The sequence below is a fragment of the Entelurus aequoreus genome, linkage group LG09 (genome assembly GCF_033978785.1).
Source record: "Entelurus aequoreus isolate RoL-2023_Sb linkage group LG09, RoL_Eaeq_v1.1, whole genome shotgun sequence".
NCBI lineage: Eukaryota > Metazoa > Chordata > Actinopteri > Syngnathiformes > Syngnathidae > Entelurus > Entelurus aequoreus.
In genome coordinates this window covers 55,302,767-55,319,372 of record NC_084739.1, presented here as the reverse complement: position 1 = coordinate 55,319,372, position 16,606 = coordinate 55,302,767, and the positions used below count along the sequence as shown (strand labels likewise).

General features: G+C 40.0%; 1 protein-coding gene across 2 annotated transcripts in view; it reads left to right on the top strand.

Annotated features, from left to right (window-relative positions):
• The first annotated feature begins 1,220 nt into the window (after positions 1-1,220).
• Positions 1,221-16,606, top strand: part of LOC133657522 (calcium homeostasis modulator protein 2-like) — a 31,174-nt gene continuing 15,788 nt past the window's right edge. The window contains exons 1-3 of one of the 2 annotated variants that reach the window (XM_062058959.1): positions 1,221-1,360; positions 1,608-2,178; positions 15,495-15,569. In XM_062058959.1, the coding sequence (XP_061914943.1) occupies positions 1,627-2,178; positions 15,495-15,542 (600 nt within the window). In that variant the 5' untranslated portion in view covers positions 1,221-1,360; positions 1,608-1,626 and the 3' untranslated portion in view covers positions 15,543-15,569. The remainder of the gene's footprint in view (positions 1,361-1,607; positions 2,179-15,494; positions 15,570-16,606) is intronic. The other variant, XM_062058960.1, reaches the window with a different exon arrangement.

Below are 16,606 nucleotides of genomic sequence, written 5' to 3'. Positions count from 1 at the left end.
CAGTGCCTGGTTTTTGGGGCTACGGGGGGGAGCCACATTCGCGCACACCTGATACCCATTTTCTCCTTACTGCTTAAGCTCTCCAGTCTATTTACTTGGCGTCAGTAGATTCCTGATGGTTCACTCTTCCAGTCGTGTTCATCTCATCTGCTTTGGCTCCACTCACGCTCTTTGTTCCTATGGATCTGCCCCGGCGCTGCCGTGTATTGTTTACTTATTCCTCGCCACACCTTTTGTATGCATCCGTAGTTGTTTTTCTCATTTTTGAGTGTGCTTTTTTAAAAATTCTTATTCGTTCCGTGTCTGCGTTGGGGTCCTACTCCAGCAAAGGCAGATCATGACAGGTTTAAGGTAATTCATACAATTACTTGTTTTTGTGCATGTAAACATATGTGTGTGTGTGTGTGTGTGTGTGTGTGTGTGTGTGTGTGTGTGTGTGTGTGTGTGTGTGTGTGTGTGTGTGTGTGTGTGTGTGTGTGTGTGTGTATTCGGTGGTGACGTTGGGTTTAGGGCAAGGTGGGGGGGCTTCAGGAGTTATGTGTATGGGGGCTGGGAATTTGGTGCTACGTCCCTGGATCTGGGAATTTCGCAAATTTTTTTAGGGATATTTGGGGCTTTCTAGGCCTTTAATGCAATTTTTTTTTTTTTTTCAGGTTTCAGGATTTTGTATTTTTCTAATCACACTCCCGATTATTACTATAGTAAATTACTTAATATAACCACTAGTATATTGCTTGTTAAACAATATTTGTGTTTAAAAAGTTGTTTTCTTTTATAAAAGGCCTCTTACAGGTAAATATTTTGATGTTTTGGGGGGGTCAAAATAAACTGATTAGAATTTATTTTTAATGGGCGGGGCTGCTTTGAGATACACGTGTTTGGAGTTAAGAACGCGGTCGTACAAAAAATTGAGGTTGTAAGTTGAGGTACTGCTGTACTTATTTCAAAGTAGAATTACACATTCTTTAAAACGACTTCAAAAAGTACAAATAGATTAAAAAAAATACTTAATTACACAAATGTCATTGGTTACCTTCTAAGTGCATTTATTTTTGTAGTAACATGTTCAGGCTCTTCGTCATGCTATTCATTGATGCCTTCCTTTGGCGTGGTTGTGTTTGCACATGTTTTCAGTTGCAGATCAAGTTTCCCTCCCTTTTTTTTCACTAGGGAGGAAGCTAGAGGGCAGGTCTTGGCGGTGAGTCATCGCTTGTGCCCAGACGGTTTACACAAACTCAACGTTAAGGACTTCTCACTTGTTGAACTAGTCAACACCTTTCTCCTTAAATTGCCATTTTTTCCCAGAGGAAGCGTATATTTGGATTATCAAGACTGAGTAGCAGGACGCCACACGTTGTAGGTTAGCATGACTGCTTTTCATTGTTGTCTGTTTCAAGTCGCGGGACTGAGCCTAAAATAGCGTGTGTGTGTGTGTGTGTGTGTGTGTGTGTGTGTGTGTGTGTGTGTGTGTGTGTGTGTGTGTGTGTGTGTGTGTGAGAGAGTGTGTCTGTGTGCGCGCGTGCGTGTGCTCTCTTTGTCTCTCCTCTTTAAAAAGTGCAAAAAAGTAAGTTTAATGTCTATATCTTTCTGTGTTCTTCTCTTTGTAGCTAACCTCAACATCTCAACATGGCTGCTTATGCCCTTGTCACAGAGAACTTTAAGTTTGCATCTCTCTTCTTCAAGAGTAAAGATGTGATGATATTTAATGGTATGATTGCTCTGGGCACTGTGGCCAGCCAGACGGCATACAACGTTTTTGCCTTTGATTGTCCGTGCTCGCCCTCCAGGAATTATTACTACGGCCTGGCCGCTATTGGCGTTCCAGCGTTGGCCTTTTTCGTTGTGGGAATATTATTGAACAAGAGAACTTGGGACCTGGTATCAGAGTTCCGCCTCAGGAAGTTCCGCAAAATGTCAGCAGCCGCAGGATCTGCGGTTTTGGGGAGTATTCTGGGCCGAGCCGTGGTGGCACCGCTGACATGGACTGTTCTCTCCATGCTGCAAGGTCACGCCTACACGTGTGCTTTAAGTGAGTTTACAGAATCCAGGACAGTGGAGGGCTTCCCCTCAGATCAAGACAAAGAGATAATGGCAAAGTTCCCGTGCAAGGAAAGTCTTCCAGAAGACTTGCAAGGCTTCTGGGGAGAAATTGATCGGCGTCTGAAATATGAATCTCAGGTAGTAAAAAACCCTCCAGTGCCATCTACTATTTTTGTTCCCTTTATTTAAATTATATTTTAGTGAAGTACATATTTACAGAAGTTAAAGGGTCCTACAATACAATACAGTACATAGAAAAGGCATGATGGTGTACAAGTTGTCCAGGTACAATGTTTTACCTTCCAATATGATACCGATGTTGGAGCCTTGAGTATTGGCCAATACTGATAGTGATCTGATACAATATCAGTAGGAATCATACATAATTTATAATTGAATGCAAAAAAGGTTTGATCAAGTCAAATTACTCAAACAGAGCAATGTCAGGTATGATATACACTAACCTATTTATTATTAACCGTCTGGGATGGATTTATGGTGTCTTTAAGTTGAAGTGGATTGGTAATTTGTTTTTGGCAACACCGAGTAGCCACAATAATAATAAGGAAAGTTTAGCTTATGACGCAGTAAGCTTAATGATACTTTTTAAAATGCTTAATTGGCAGTCCAACTTTGCACAAATAAACACGCTGCAGGACTGCTTGTATCGGAGATTATGTCACATATTTTACATGCAAGCCCATATCATTTGTGTATGAATCCGAGTGTGTGTATTCAAATCCGCGTAGGTGTTTACCTGTTTTCTTGTAGATATTGAACCGACATCAATATCAGTTCGGGACACCGGGCTGTGTGTCGTCAGCAGATGTGCCATGAAATGAAAAGTTTGATATACACTGACAAAAACAGTTAAACAAATGTGGAAAAAAATAGAAGATGACAGTCTTGCTGTATGGCTTGGATTTAAAATGACGTCACGTCCGGCTCATTGAATACACGCGGTGGTCAAGCCAGCCTCTGTTCTCAATGGGTACTGGGCGCAATTTAGCCTTTCTCAAAGAAAAATGCCTTACGCTTGCGTTGTTTTCGACTGTACGAAATCGTTTGAATCGCGAAAAGGATAAACACTTCTTCAGAGTTCCCCGAGAGGTAATCAAGAATGGCGGAAGACTGCAAGATTTTACGAAAGACGACGACAAAAGTACCACGCACTCTAGTACAAGGGAGCAGAGCCGAAGACTGCACAAGTTTGCAGTGACCACTCCATTAAAGGTTTGTTTAATATACTTTTAACGTTTAGTGTTTCCCATTTAAGTATTATCTTGGTATTATTTGTATTTCTTAAGACACATTTTTGCTACGTTCTGTAGAGCAGCAACTCGGCAAGTCTCATTAAAAGAAATCAAATGTGAGCAAAACTTAAAAGAGTTAAGCTTTTACTAAAGGCAACAATCATAAATAAAGCTTTCAGCACATACACAATTTTGACATCTGTAGTTATATTTTGATAAAGACGGGAAAAAACATGTACTCATAAACGGCGGGTGCAACAGCAAAGGCAGGCAACAAACATGGCAGTAAACACAAAGTTAAATCATGAAATGCAACCAAAAACGATGCATATTTATCCGGAAGAGTCTTGATACTAATTTCCTTGACCTAGCCACACACAAAGAAGTCGTAGACCTCCATGTTTTTACAAGTTTTCATTTGTTTTGTTGTGTAGAATGCAGTGTTGGAAGTAACGCGTTACTGTAACGCCGTTACTTTCGGCGGTAAATAGTAATCTAACGCGTTATTTTTTATATTCAGTAACTTAGTTACTGTTACTACATGATGCGTTACCGCGTTATTTTACGTAATTTTTTATGTAGTATCGGCTAGAAACTGAGAGGATCTGAGTGTGTTTTATTGGAGAGCTGCAGAAAAGGCGACGGAGAAGAGGCGCGCTGCTCTGTGTGTGGGCGTGGGGCGTGTCTGTGTTTACTAACAAGACATGGCAGACCCGAAGCCGAGTTTCTTAACATGGAGATATTCTCACTACTTTTCTTTTGTCGAACACAAAGAAAAGAACATTTTAGTTAAATGTAAGTTGTCTTGAATCAAAGATCCTATCCTAGCAATTCAAATCTGCTGAAACAGCTACAAAAGCCACATGCTTCGACGAAGCTAGTAAAGAGAGACACACTTCACCTCCTAAGCAACAGCGGCTGGATTTTAACGAGGCACTGCTAGCCAGGATAACATTGATAGACCCATTGCAGCACTAAAGGTACACACTCTGTCAATTCTCTTATATACTCTTTCATTCTAGACTTCTAGAGTGTTTGATTATCACATTACTCTAAATGTATAGACTATAAAGTTCACAAACATAAAGAGGGATGCTAGTGGGCCAGGCCAATCTTTCCTTATCTCTTAACTAAAACTGGGGAAATGTGTAGAGTGTTCTGGGCTTCAGATATGATTTTATTTCAGGAAAAAACGCCTGGTTAGGCTTTTTGTATGTAGTGTGTGCCTTCCTTGGTTTACAGCTACGTTGTTATTATGCTGTTTTTTACTTATGTATGTTATGTTGCAGCTATTTAAAATAGTTTTGTCAATTTGTTCTGGCCTGAAACAAATTGGCCCTTTGAAACATATTGTTGTCTTTGTGTGTTGTATGTAGACCACATTGCTTAGCAGAGTTCAGTGATGCAAATGCATGCCAAGTTGATCAACAGATTGTATTATTCTCCACTGCTATAACAGTACTGAAATGAAGACTTAAAGGGCATTAAAGGGGGCCTTAAAAAAAAAATATATATATATAACTAACTAAATAGTTAATTTTCACAGTAACGCATTACTTTTCGGTGTAAGTTAATGAGTTAGTAACTGAGTTACTTTTGAAATAAAGTAACTAGTAACTGTAACTAGTTACTGGTTTTCAGTAACTAACCCAACACTGGTAGAATGGCGTCTGACACGATAGTTTGATATTTTTGGGAACTGCACCGATGAATCACTCGACAAATCTTTTTTTTTATAAAGTATAGGGATCTATTGCGTTGCATAGTTGGATTTCTTTGCTCATATCTGCTTTTTGCAAGACAATATAGGCCCCTTTTGTACTCAGATAGTGCGCGCGCTGCTTGCTGTACAACAGCCATCTTAGCTTGGTTGACCACCACTGTGGTGACAGAGAGAGAGAGACAGAGAGACAATATAAATCAGGGGTCGGCAACCTTTACCACTCAAAGAGCCATTTTGGCAAGTTTCACAAATTAAAGAAAGTAATGGGAGCCACAAAAAAAAATTTAAAATGAAAAAACACCGCATACAAAGCTTAAATGCTTTGTGCTATGTTAACCAGGGGTCCCCGACACACGCACCGGCACGCTCTTTAATGTGGAAATTTGATGCTAGTGCAGCCCGCGAGTTTTAAATGAATGGCGCTTAATAACGTCATACTTGCCAACCTTCTCATTTTTCCCAGGAGACTCCCGAATATCAGAGCGTGATGACACTGCATTTGGCGCCCTCTACAGTCTGCCCTGGCAGTGTACCTGCTCGACCACACGTAGAATGCAATTTCAGCTTGCTCACATAAGTGACAGCAAGGCGTACTAACTCAGCAGCCACACATCTTACACTGACGGTACCAATACCCAGAATCCCATGCAGCCCTAACTCTTCTGCTCAACCAACGCACGGAGGGGGGGGGGGGGGGGTTGATGTGTGGGGGGATTTGGTGGTAGCGGGGGTGTGTAATTTAGACCGGAAGAGTTAGGGCTGCATGGGATTCTGGGTAATGGTTATGTTGTGTTTATGTTGTGTTACGGTGGGATGTTCTCCAGAAATGTGTTTTTCATTCTTTTTTGGTGTAGGTTCACAGTGTGGCGCATATTTGTAACGTAACAATGTTAAAGTTGTTTGATACGGCTACCGTCAGTGTAAACTGTGTGGCTGATGAGTAAGTATGCTTTGCTGTCTCCTGTGTGTGCAAGTAATAACAACATGCAACATGTCGCTTGACTGGCACGCTGTATGTAAATAATTACTGCAGTGCAATTAGGGCGTGCCCTTTATTTAGGAATTAGAGTGTAAATAGGTTTAGTTTTTCCCTTGGAGTAATCTATGAGAGACACTGAGATCCATAAATCTCCTGGGAAAATCGGGGGGGTCGGCATGTATGTAGCTGAGCCGCATCAGAGTGGTCAAGGAGCCGCATGCGGCTCCGGAGCCGCGGGTTGCCGACCCCTGATATAAATCATACACAATTAAAACAAATATACATTCATTTACAAATTATTGATTCCGAGCTTGACCGTGGTAAATTAATTTTCATGAAGTAGGATTATTCTCGATAAATGCAATATTTTCATAGTGTGTGCATTAAAAAAACAGTTTTTATTGTGGTAGAGCCCTCCAAACATGAAATCAAGGCCATATAGTCACCTTTACACATGTTCCACACAATATAGTAGCCTTGAGTGTGTTTTACTTCCCGGTACCCGGAGGATCCTCCAAGCATCATTGCTATGGCCATTGTTACGCTTTCCATGTGGAAATACTTGGTCAGATCTTGGGTAATTCCTCTAAGTTAGAACTGGGCTTCCATGTTCTAAAACTACAGGCTTAAGTTGTTCTTCAAAAACCTAAAAAAATGCAGCCGACATTAGCCACTTTTGATGGCAGTTTTTCCCCCTCTGTTGTCATTCGACACCACTCACTCCAAAGGCTCACCAATGTCACGTGGAGCTGTGTTACTGACGTCAAACATGAAGTGCCTTGAGGTAGTTTGTCTACACTTAGCATTGCGCCGACATTAGCAGTGCTGTTAGCATGAAGAGGCGCGCTGAGTACCATGCAGTCCTGCTGCATTAGTCACGCTGTTGTCTTTCAACATTGCTCAAAGGCTCACCAATGTGAGATGTGTTATCTGTGAGGCAAGACTCGCAAATGAAGTGAAATAGTTGATTAGACTTTGCATAACATGAATGGCTTCATTGCCATGACACCGGACGTTACTGTTAACCCCGAAACGGCAGTCTCACTTGGTGATTATCTTTTATCGATTGCCACAACATAATAAGACGAATACTGTCAATGCAAGTTATCTGAATAAGGTAATACATCGACTTATATTCTTATCTTCATGAAAAATGGGAATCTGTATGTGTTAAACATTCTGTATGTTTAAAAAAAACATCTATTATGTATACACGTGTGTGTATATATATATATATATATATATATATATATATATATATATATATATATATATATATATATATATATATATATATATATATATATATATATATATATATATATATATATATAAAAACAGATTCCCTTTTTTCATGAAGACAATAATATAAGTTGATGTATTACCTTATTCAGATAACTTGCATTGATCATAGGTAGAGCTGATAAATTCCACAACTTCGAATTTACATTGTAAGGGGTAAAAAGTCCTCGCTTTCCGATACCACATGGTTGGTTTTTAGCTTCTTATCGGTCAGGATTTCATGCTTGTTTTTATGCACTTTACCAGAAATCCATTGGAGTTAACTCCGTAGCTCGCAAGCTTGTATGCAAGTTTTCTGAGACTTTTATTTTGTTAGCGCAAGAAGGATGGAGCAGCACACTTATTGTGAAGACAGGAAGTGTGCTGTTGGTCTTTACACTCTTGATGGTCGGTAAGGAAATTCTGTATCCCTGAAATATTCCAAAACAACTGCCGCAATAGTATGTGTCTGCAGACCCGGAGGCTACTTATTGGCGATGTCAGACTGATACAAAATGTGGATTATTACAATCATGCTTTGATTGTCAAAAATGTTGTTGGTGTTACATGTGACATTTACAGAGGTGTGGACTCGAGTCACATGACTTGGACTCGAGTCAGACTCGAGTCATGAATTTGATGACTTTGGACTCGACTTGACAAAATGTAAAGAGACTTGCAACTCGACTTAGACTTTAACATCAATGACTTGTGACTTCACTTGGACTTGAGCCTTTTGACTTGACATGACTTGCTACTTTCCCCAAAACCCAAAGATTAAAAAGTTATTTGGGAGCGCGCCGCTCCGTATTTTTCCTTTTCTTTGTCTGTGTCTATCAGCGTGTTGTTCCTGTCAGCTGGTGTGCTCTCATTACAACAGCCAATCAAATTAGACCTACGCTGTTTTCATCCCACAGCTCTCATCCAATCAAATTGCAGGACAACCAATGAAGAAGAATTGTCAAACAATGCGGCAGTGAGAAACAATTATACCAAAGTTAATTTCCTTCGGGTATTAAAACTACGACTCGGTCAACAAAAAACGAATAGCCCTATGCAAATCATGCAGTTCGAATATTACAGACGGAGACGTAACAACTTCCAACTTCGTTCGACATTTGAAGATGCACAAAGAAGGGTAAGTTTTGAATGTAAGCTAATGTTTATTGGCTAAGTAACGTGACTTTTATTTGCTGTGTAGTTAAATCAGTGAGGCTGTAAACTCACTGCTAACGTTATAACCATAGACATCTTATAAGGGTACGCAGCATGGAGCGCTACTGCCTACAGGCGCAGACAAGACATCTTGGAGTGGTGATCCGCTCCACTAGTGCAATTCATTTGGCAGGAGCAATGAACTGTCAGCGCATTTCATTCATCTTACCTCACTGAATACCACTGATTTTCACATGCTTTTTTGTCATACGTGTAGCTATGATAAAGGACACATGTTTTGGCGTGTTTTACTATTCATAGTTTGCTTAACAGTAATATAATATTCTTATACGCTATAAGTGACCAGACGTCCGAGATCAAAACTGGTAATATAATCCCAGAGAAAGGGGAAAAAAACGGTCAGCTATTTTTAAATTGAAGAAACAATATGATTAGGTTATATATACATGCGTATATCCTACATAAACAATGTATGAAAACATTAGATATCTATATATCTTATAGACTGTATCTCTGTTGCTGCAGCAGCAGAGAGTTTATTCTGTCTTGACACTTTCTATTGATATTTTGTATTACATTCTTCCCTTAAATGATCATGTTTACAGTCATTGTTTCATATGTATTTTTTATGTATGTTGCTTTGGATAAAAGCATCTGCCAAATACTTCAACATAAACATATATAAACATCTGTAAGTCTTTATATCAGCTAAAACCACCAATCTGTTTCACTAGATTCAGAATAAAACCAAATTCTGTTTTACCCAACAATGTTAGTATTTGAATATTGTTACTTGAAGACTTATTTCTGGTTACAATTATACAGTTAAGAAAGTATTGTCTTATATTTTGCCTAAAATGAGAATGCATCATAATCAGTGGCGGCTGGTGAATTTTGTTTTAGGTGGGGCTGAAAGTTTGTAAACCAAACCCCTGTAGGGGGGTCATCCTCCCCCAGAAGATTTCTCTGTGATTTTCACATACAAATATTAAAGATCTTTGCTCCTTCTCAACTCTGTGGTAATATTATTTTCATAAAATACAACCAAGAGTACATTAATGTTAAATCTTACTTGTGAACAGTCCGCTCATTTCAGTAGGAAAACGCTGAACACCATCTTTGTTTTCTACCTGTCAACTGTCAGTTTAGGCTGCTCGCCGGCTCCTCATCACCACTTCAAGATGGCGGACAAATTGCTCGTGTCACAGCAGCCAATGCTGCGTCTACTTATAAGATGTCTATGGTTATAACGTCATTGCAAACACGGCAATCTGTTGCGTCCACTGCAGTTCGCTAACCTTATTCATACTTTTTGTCAAGTGATTTTTTTTAAGCAGGGCTGCATGAGGTACCTACACATAACGTTACGTTAGTCAATGTATCACACACAGTAACGTAACGTTAGACGGCGATCAGCAGCACCGCGTATTTTAGCCACCTACAAAAACACAAACATAGTCAAATAAAGGTCAGTTAAAATGTGTACTATATTAACAATATGTGTACATATTGCATAGGGCCCTGACATCTAAAAAGTACAACTCTGTTCATTGTTTTGTTCATGTTTTTGTTTTGTTTTTCATATGTACGCACACATCAACACACATTCAGTATGAGATGAGATCAATGAGATCAGGTAGGAACAGGATAGAAACTGCTGTGGAACTAGTTACAATGCAATATGCCATGGAAATACAATGTTAACACTTTTGTGCAAATAAGTACAGTTGCACTTGTTTTTTCAAATGTGTTTATTCTGTAAAGGAATGAGTTAAATGTTTAAAATGACTGGATAATAGTGCTATTATGAAGTGCAATGTCAGCACTATTTTTTTTCCTGCAATTTCAAATGCACTTGTTTTAATAAATAAATACAGCGTTTTAAAAGCATACACAATCTGTGTAAATATATTAGTCTGTGGTTAAAAGGACTTGAAAGGACTCGAAATTCAAAATGCAGGACTTGGGACTTGATTGAGACTTTCCAGTCTTGACTTTGGACTTGACTCGGGACTTGCCTGTCTTGACTCGGGACTTGACTCGAGACTTGAGGGCAAAGACTTGAGACTTACTTGTGACTTGCAAAGCAATGACTTGGTCCCACCTCTGGACATTTACAGACAGATAAATGCTTTTCGTGTTGTACTTATGTTCTGACATCCTGCACAAATTATGCTTCTCTATTGTATACAGTGTAATATTGCGAAGTGGTCGGTCAGCCTGCAACTGTCTGGAAATTACATTAATACCATCCTGTAGTTTAATTTTATTATTATTTATTTCATCTTCTGATAGACTAAAAGATACCACAAATCCTATGGGAACAACACTGCAGAGTAGACCCATATCCATGTAAAAAAAAAAGTAAACATTACTTATTTACCTACATCTATTTTTCTCAAACTATGTTCTAACATCATGTGGCTTATTATGTACAGACTTAGCATTGTTTGTGTGCTGCCAGAAAATATGTCCCCTGTCTATTTTCCTCAAATGATGTACTAACGTCATGAAGGTTACGCTGTACACGATGTACTAACATCATATTGTTTTTTTCTGTACACATTCACAACTAAACTTGTACATTTAGACTCATTTAATTAAAAGGAATAACTCATATTTCAGTATATGTGCGCCCAGAAAACATATCAGTCAAGGTTGCCAGATGTGGATTGACAAATGCATCTTCCCAGAAGCTTAAATGTATTGTGTTTGCGCAAAATGATCCTGCATACTCTATTTCTCCTGGCTCAACATCTTCTGACAGTGTATACTATACAGTGATGGGCAAGCGACTTGGAAACTGTAGTTAGCTTAGGCGGACCATACGTCCTCTTTTCCCCGGACATGTCCTCTTTTGCGGGGATGTCCGGGCGGGGTTTCTTAAATGCCTCAAATGTCCTGCATTTTGAGTTAGGGTTGCGTGTATTTTCAATGTACGTCCAGAGTTAAGAAGGGGTTAAACAAAACAAAGCGTGGAGGCGTGCGTGTAACACGGGTGGGAAATAAGCCATATTTCTTCTCATGGCATCCCCTCATATTACCTGCGCCGTTTCCACGTTTAATCTCACGAGTTTAACACACGCGCTTACGTGACCCGCCGCAGCCTATCGCGCTCTATATGATCCACCGTCCCAAGATGGCTGCCAGGTGCGGTGGCTAAACCTGGGGACATCTGAAGCCGGTATGTTTTAAAGTTGTCGTTTGCCTGCATATCGTAAAAACAACCGTCCAACATTTTACAACTAATTGTAAACTTATAGGTGCCGACCATCAGGGCCGAGTTGCGACGAGAGAGTGTTATTAAGCCGAGTTGGTAAGTGAATCTGTTTGCTAATAGTAGCTGCTAGCTGTACCCATGTATTGTCTATGGGTGGTTAGCATCGGCTTTTAATCCCGTTTCCTCCAATGTTTCTGATCCCATTGAATTTATATTTATTTCGAGTCTTTATTTTGGGTACTTACATATGGTGACTGAGTGTTGTGGTGTTTTAAGGCCATCTGCACTTTTTATGCTACGGTAAAGACAATGAATGAACACTGTTACACCCGTCATAGTGACGTCACTGTTATTGTTAATGTTACACCCGTCATAGTGACGTCACTGTTATTTTCTATTATTTAATATTGTTAATGTTACACCCGTCATAGTGACATCATTGTTATTTTCTATTGTTTAATATTGTTCATGTTGCACCCGTCATAGTGACAACACTGTGTACTGTCGTGTTTGTTATTTTGTACATACATGGTATTGTTTAATATTGTTAATGTTAGCAGTATTATTGCTAATAATGATAATAATAAGTGTAACTTATTTATTGAAGGTCAAACAATAGATGACTTAATGTTGATGTTTATGTGCGCACATTGATTGAACTCCGGGTCCTGTGTAGGCCAGGGGCCGTACTTATCAAGCTTCTTAGAATTACTCCTAAGAAGTCTGCTAAGAGTTGACTTAAGAGTAAATAAATTCTTCGCTGAAAGCTGCACTTAAAAGTTAGTTATCAAGCGTCTTACTCACACTTTCAGCGAAGTGTAGGACTGAATCTTAAGTGTCACACTCAGAGCTGAATTACGACATTACTATGTGCCGTAAACGGAATTTTAGGTGACGTCATTTCTGTGTCCATAGAAATGACCAATCACGGAAGGGAATCCGTTGTCTAAGAATAAAGAAATATCTTGGAAATATTTAAGTGGACAATGGGAGTGTATATTTTGACAATAAACTACAAAATAATACAAAACAAACTAGTCCCCACCGGCACTCACGCTACCGCTCCCTCTCTTCTATCGCCCACACACTCACTGACGTCACTCACGGCCACACACATACGCTACTGTCATAACATTTTCTTTCCAATTCATTAATTAGGCAACTAATTTGAAACTGGTGTGGGTGGCTCTATATATACTAGCCCACTGCAGACACATGCAGAAATCAACAAAGAATCGAAAAGTATTAAATCTGTGACAAAAATAATATCCGCTCTGTCTAAACGATACCGTTTGATCAGCGGCTCGTCATCAAAAAAAACAAAACATTGTTCCGTTCCCTGAACGTTCGCGCACTTCTCGCATGCTACCTGGCCGCCGCCATTTTGGAACTGAAGGATTACAGATACCAGAAGGGTCGGATATCTCGCCTTTGTTATCGATTATGTTCTACTTTATTCAGATGGTGTAGTTCCTTTGTTCCGTGGGTATAACTACTAAGTTTTTTTTTATTTTGGTATTGTCTTGTTGACTAATTTGGGCAGTGAACTAGGTTTTGATAGTAAGCTGTAATTAAACTGCCTTTTTTCATCTTATTCAAACATATACCTTAGTGTACTTTATTTGCTAACTAGATGTCAGTGTAGAACAGACCCAATGTTTTTTTTTTGTGAGGTGGGGTTGTTCGGCACACCCAGTTAAGAGGGATGTTTCTGCAAGAGCTTTGGGGTGGGAGTTGGGGGGAGCACTATTTTGTTTTTCTTTTTTTTTTGCATCAGTCAAGCTTATTATTTTTTAGTTTCACCACAGACTTTCATATTTCTGTACTATATATTTGATGTTTGAATATGTTTGCTGTGGCCCAGCCTAACCCAAAAGCAATGTCCAGCTGGTGTGGCGTTAGGTTCACCAGTTTGAATTGAAAAGGGCTTAATAATTTTAAAAAAGTAAGATATTCCATTATCCCTGTCATCTGAGCGCCCAGGCAATCGTTTAGCAGGAGACTCATTTTATACCTTCTGATCTGAGGCTGAGGAGAGGATGGATATGACACACTCAACACTCTTCATTTTCGGGAAAATCGAGGGCAGTGTTAGTTCTGCTCTTTGTGTTGGTGGCGTGACCCCGAGATGCAATTACATAGTGGCGGTTGATGTGAATAAAGTATTTAATAACAAAAAGAGGTGCTCAAAAGTTCCAACGCAATATACAAAAAAAGGCAAAAACTACAGAGGGGCTACAAAATAAAATGTACACAGAAATGTAAAGACAAAAAGGTCCATGAAGCAACAAAGGGCTCCAGCACCCGCCGCAACCCCAAAAGGGACAAGCGGTAGAAAATGGATGGATGGATGGATGGACAAAGCAGAGCGAGAATCAGAATCCAAAAAAACTCACGGTTTCCTCAGGAGAAAGCAGCAACTAAGAAGCAGCAGTGTCTGTAACAAAGAAGCAATGACCCGACAACAAACTAAGCTGTGGACATACTTGCCAACCCTCCCGGATTTTTCGGGAGACTCCCGAAATTCAACGCTTCTCCCGAAAACCTCCCGGGACAAATTTTCTCCCGAAAATCTCCCGAAATTCAGGCCGAGCTGGAGGCCACGCCCCCTCCAGCTCCATGCGGACCTGACCTGTTTTCACGTCCGCTTTCTCACAATATAAACAGCGTGCCTGCCCAATCACGTAATAACTGTAGAATGATCGAGGGCGAGTTCTTGGTTTCTTATGTAGGTTTATTGTTAGGCAGTTTCATTAACGTCCTCCCAGCGCGGTAACAACACACAACAACAGCAGTCACGTTTTCGTCTACCGTAAAGCAGTTCGTCTGCCGTAAACAGCAATGTTGTGACACTGTTAAACAGGACAATACTGCCATCTACTGTACATGCACATGTGACAATAACATCTACGGCTTTTAGAGAGTGCAGTTCACAACTGTGCACACAACAAGGAGACGAAGCAGAAGAACGAGGAAGATACAGCAATGGCGACGCCGACGACGAGTAAGATGAAGAAATACGCTTGTAAGTTCCAAGCCTCTTTCTTGATTGGACCTGGATAGCCTCCGGGAAGAAGTAGTGGACTACCAAGTGCTTGGCAGTGAAGATCTTCCTCAGGAAGCAAAGATTGACCGGTTTTGGGCCATGCTAGGGAGAGGTGGAAGATTCCAGACTCTAGCGCATTTGATGAAAGCACTTTTGTGCGTGCCACACAGCAATGCATCATCCCCACAACGACCACGCCCCCACCTCCTGAAATCGGAGGTCTCAAGGTTGGCAAGTATGGCTATGAAGCTTGTTTAAATAGTCCTCAGTTGATAATTAGTAGCAGGTGAAACAGAATCGCAAATCACCTGGAAGCAAGGGTAAAGCCACTGCAAACCAACACATACAGAAAAGGAAGTGGGAACCAAATAAGAGCGTAAAACAGGAAGTAAACCCATAACCTAAAGAAGACATGACCTCAAATTCAAAGGTCATGACAATACCGCCCCTTAAGGGACGGATTGCTGACATTTCAAGCAAAACAAGTCCAAAGTCATGGGAGGGTGGCGGGAGGAGTTGGCAGCGGGTTTGACACCCAAAAATTATACAAGACATGACCTCGAATTGATAGGTCATGACAGGAAGTTGCTATTTTGCTACATAAATCTGTTCCTTTTGTACACTCCAATAGTATTTCTGATCCCAATGGGGGGTGTGTTGTTATCACTGGTCAGATTTCCAACACCCCAGTAGCCCTCGTAAATGTTTATGCTCCCAACTATGACGATCACACCTTTTTCAAACGTCTTTTTCTGAATTTCCCTATTTAAAACTAGGAGGAAACTTTGACTGTTGGCTTGATCCCCGGCTTGATTGTTGATTGAAACATCCTACCCTCAAGGTCCGCTAAGGTAATTCAGTCTTTTATTAAATAATTGTCTGTTTCAGATGTCTGGCGCTTTTTTAATCCTCTAAAAGGCAATGTTCCTTTTTCTCTACCTTCTATCACACTTTTACCTGCATTGACTACTTTCTCATTATTAATAAATTACTTTCATCTATGCAAATATGATGCAATTGTTATCTTTGATCATGTTCCAATTTCAAGAGATTTACTCTATATAAACCTGACAATAACACGTGCGTCTTGACGTCTATATATACGATTACTTTTACATGAGGACTTTTTGGATTTTGTTTTGCGTCATATAGATATTTTTTTGCTCCTGAACAAGATTCCCGGGATGTTACCCTCTGTACTCTGTCTGGCGCTGAAAGCATACATTAGGGGGCAGATAATATCCTGTACAAGTTATGAGAAATAACCCAGGAAGAATAAATTGACTAATTTGACACAACAAATTTCTCTGTTAGATAACTTGTACTCCACCTCTCAAAACCCAGACGCTTATAAGGAAAGGCAAAACTGGATGTCCTTGCGACAGACAGTGCTACTGAACAAATACTCAGTCCAAGGTCTCAGTTTTATGAACATGGCGATAAAGCTGGTAAACTATTAGCTCATCAACTACGCCGGATATTAGCACCCCATTATGTTCCGCAGATTCAATCTGATTCAGGTGTATCTACGGATGACCATAAACTCAAGAATGTATTTAGGAATTCCTATGCATCCGTCTTCTCATCTTCTCATTGTTCTACTCCTGATCTTGATATTTTTTTGGCCAATCTGGACATCCCCTCTTATGGAAGAACTATTGTAGCTAAATTATTTGCAATTATTATTGTATCTCAATCTGTGTGCGTGTAATCCAATTCGCGTGCATGTGTACTAATTTGTGTGTCTGTATCCAAGTGTGTGTATTCAGATCCGTGTACGTGTGTTTTAAGTTGTCTGTCTGTCCCCAATCAGAAAGAACCCTTGATAGGCTGTATGACTTGAGCAGATTTGGGAGCGTGTAATACAACGCATGCGCGTGCACTCAGA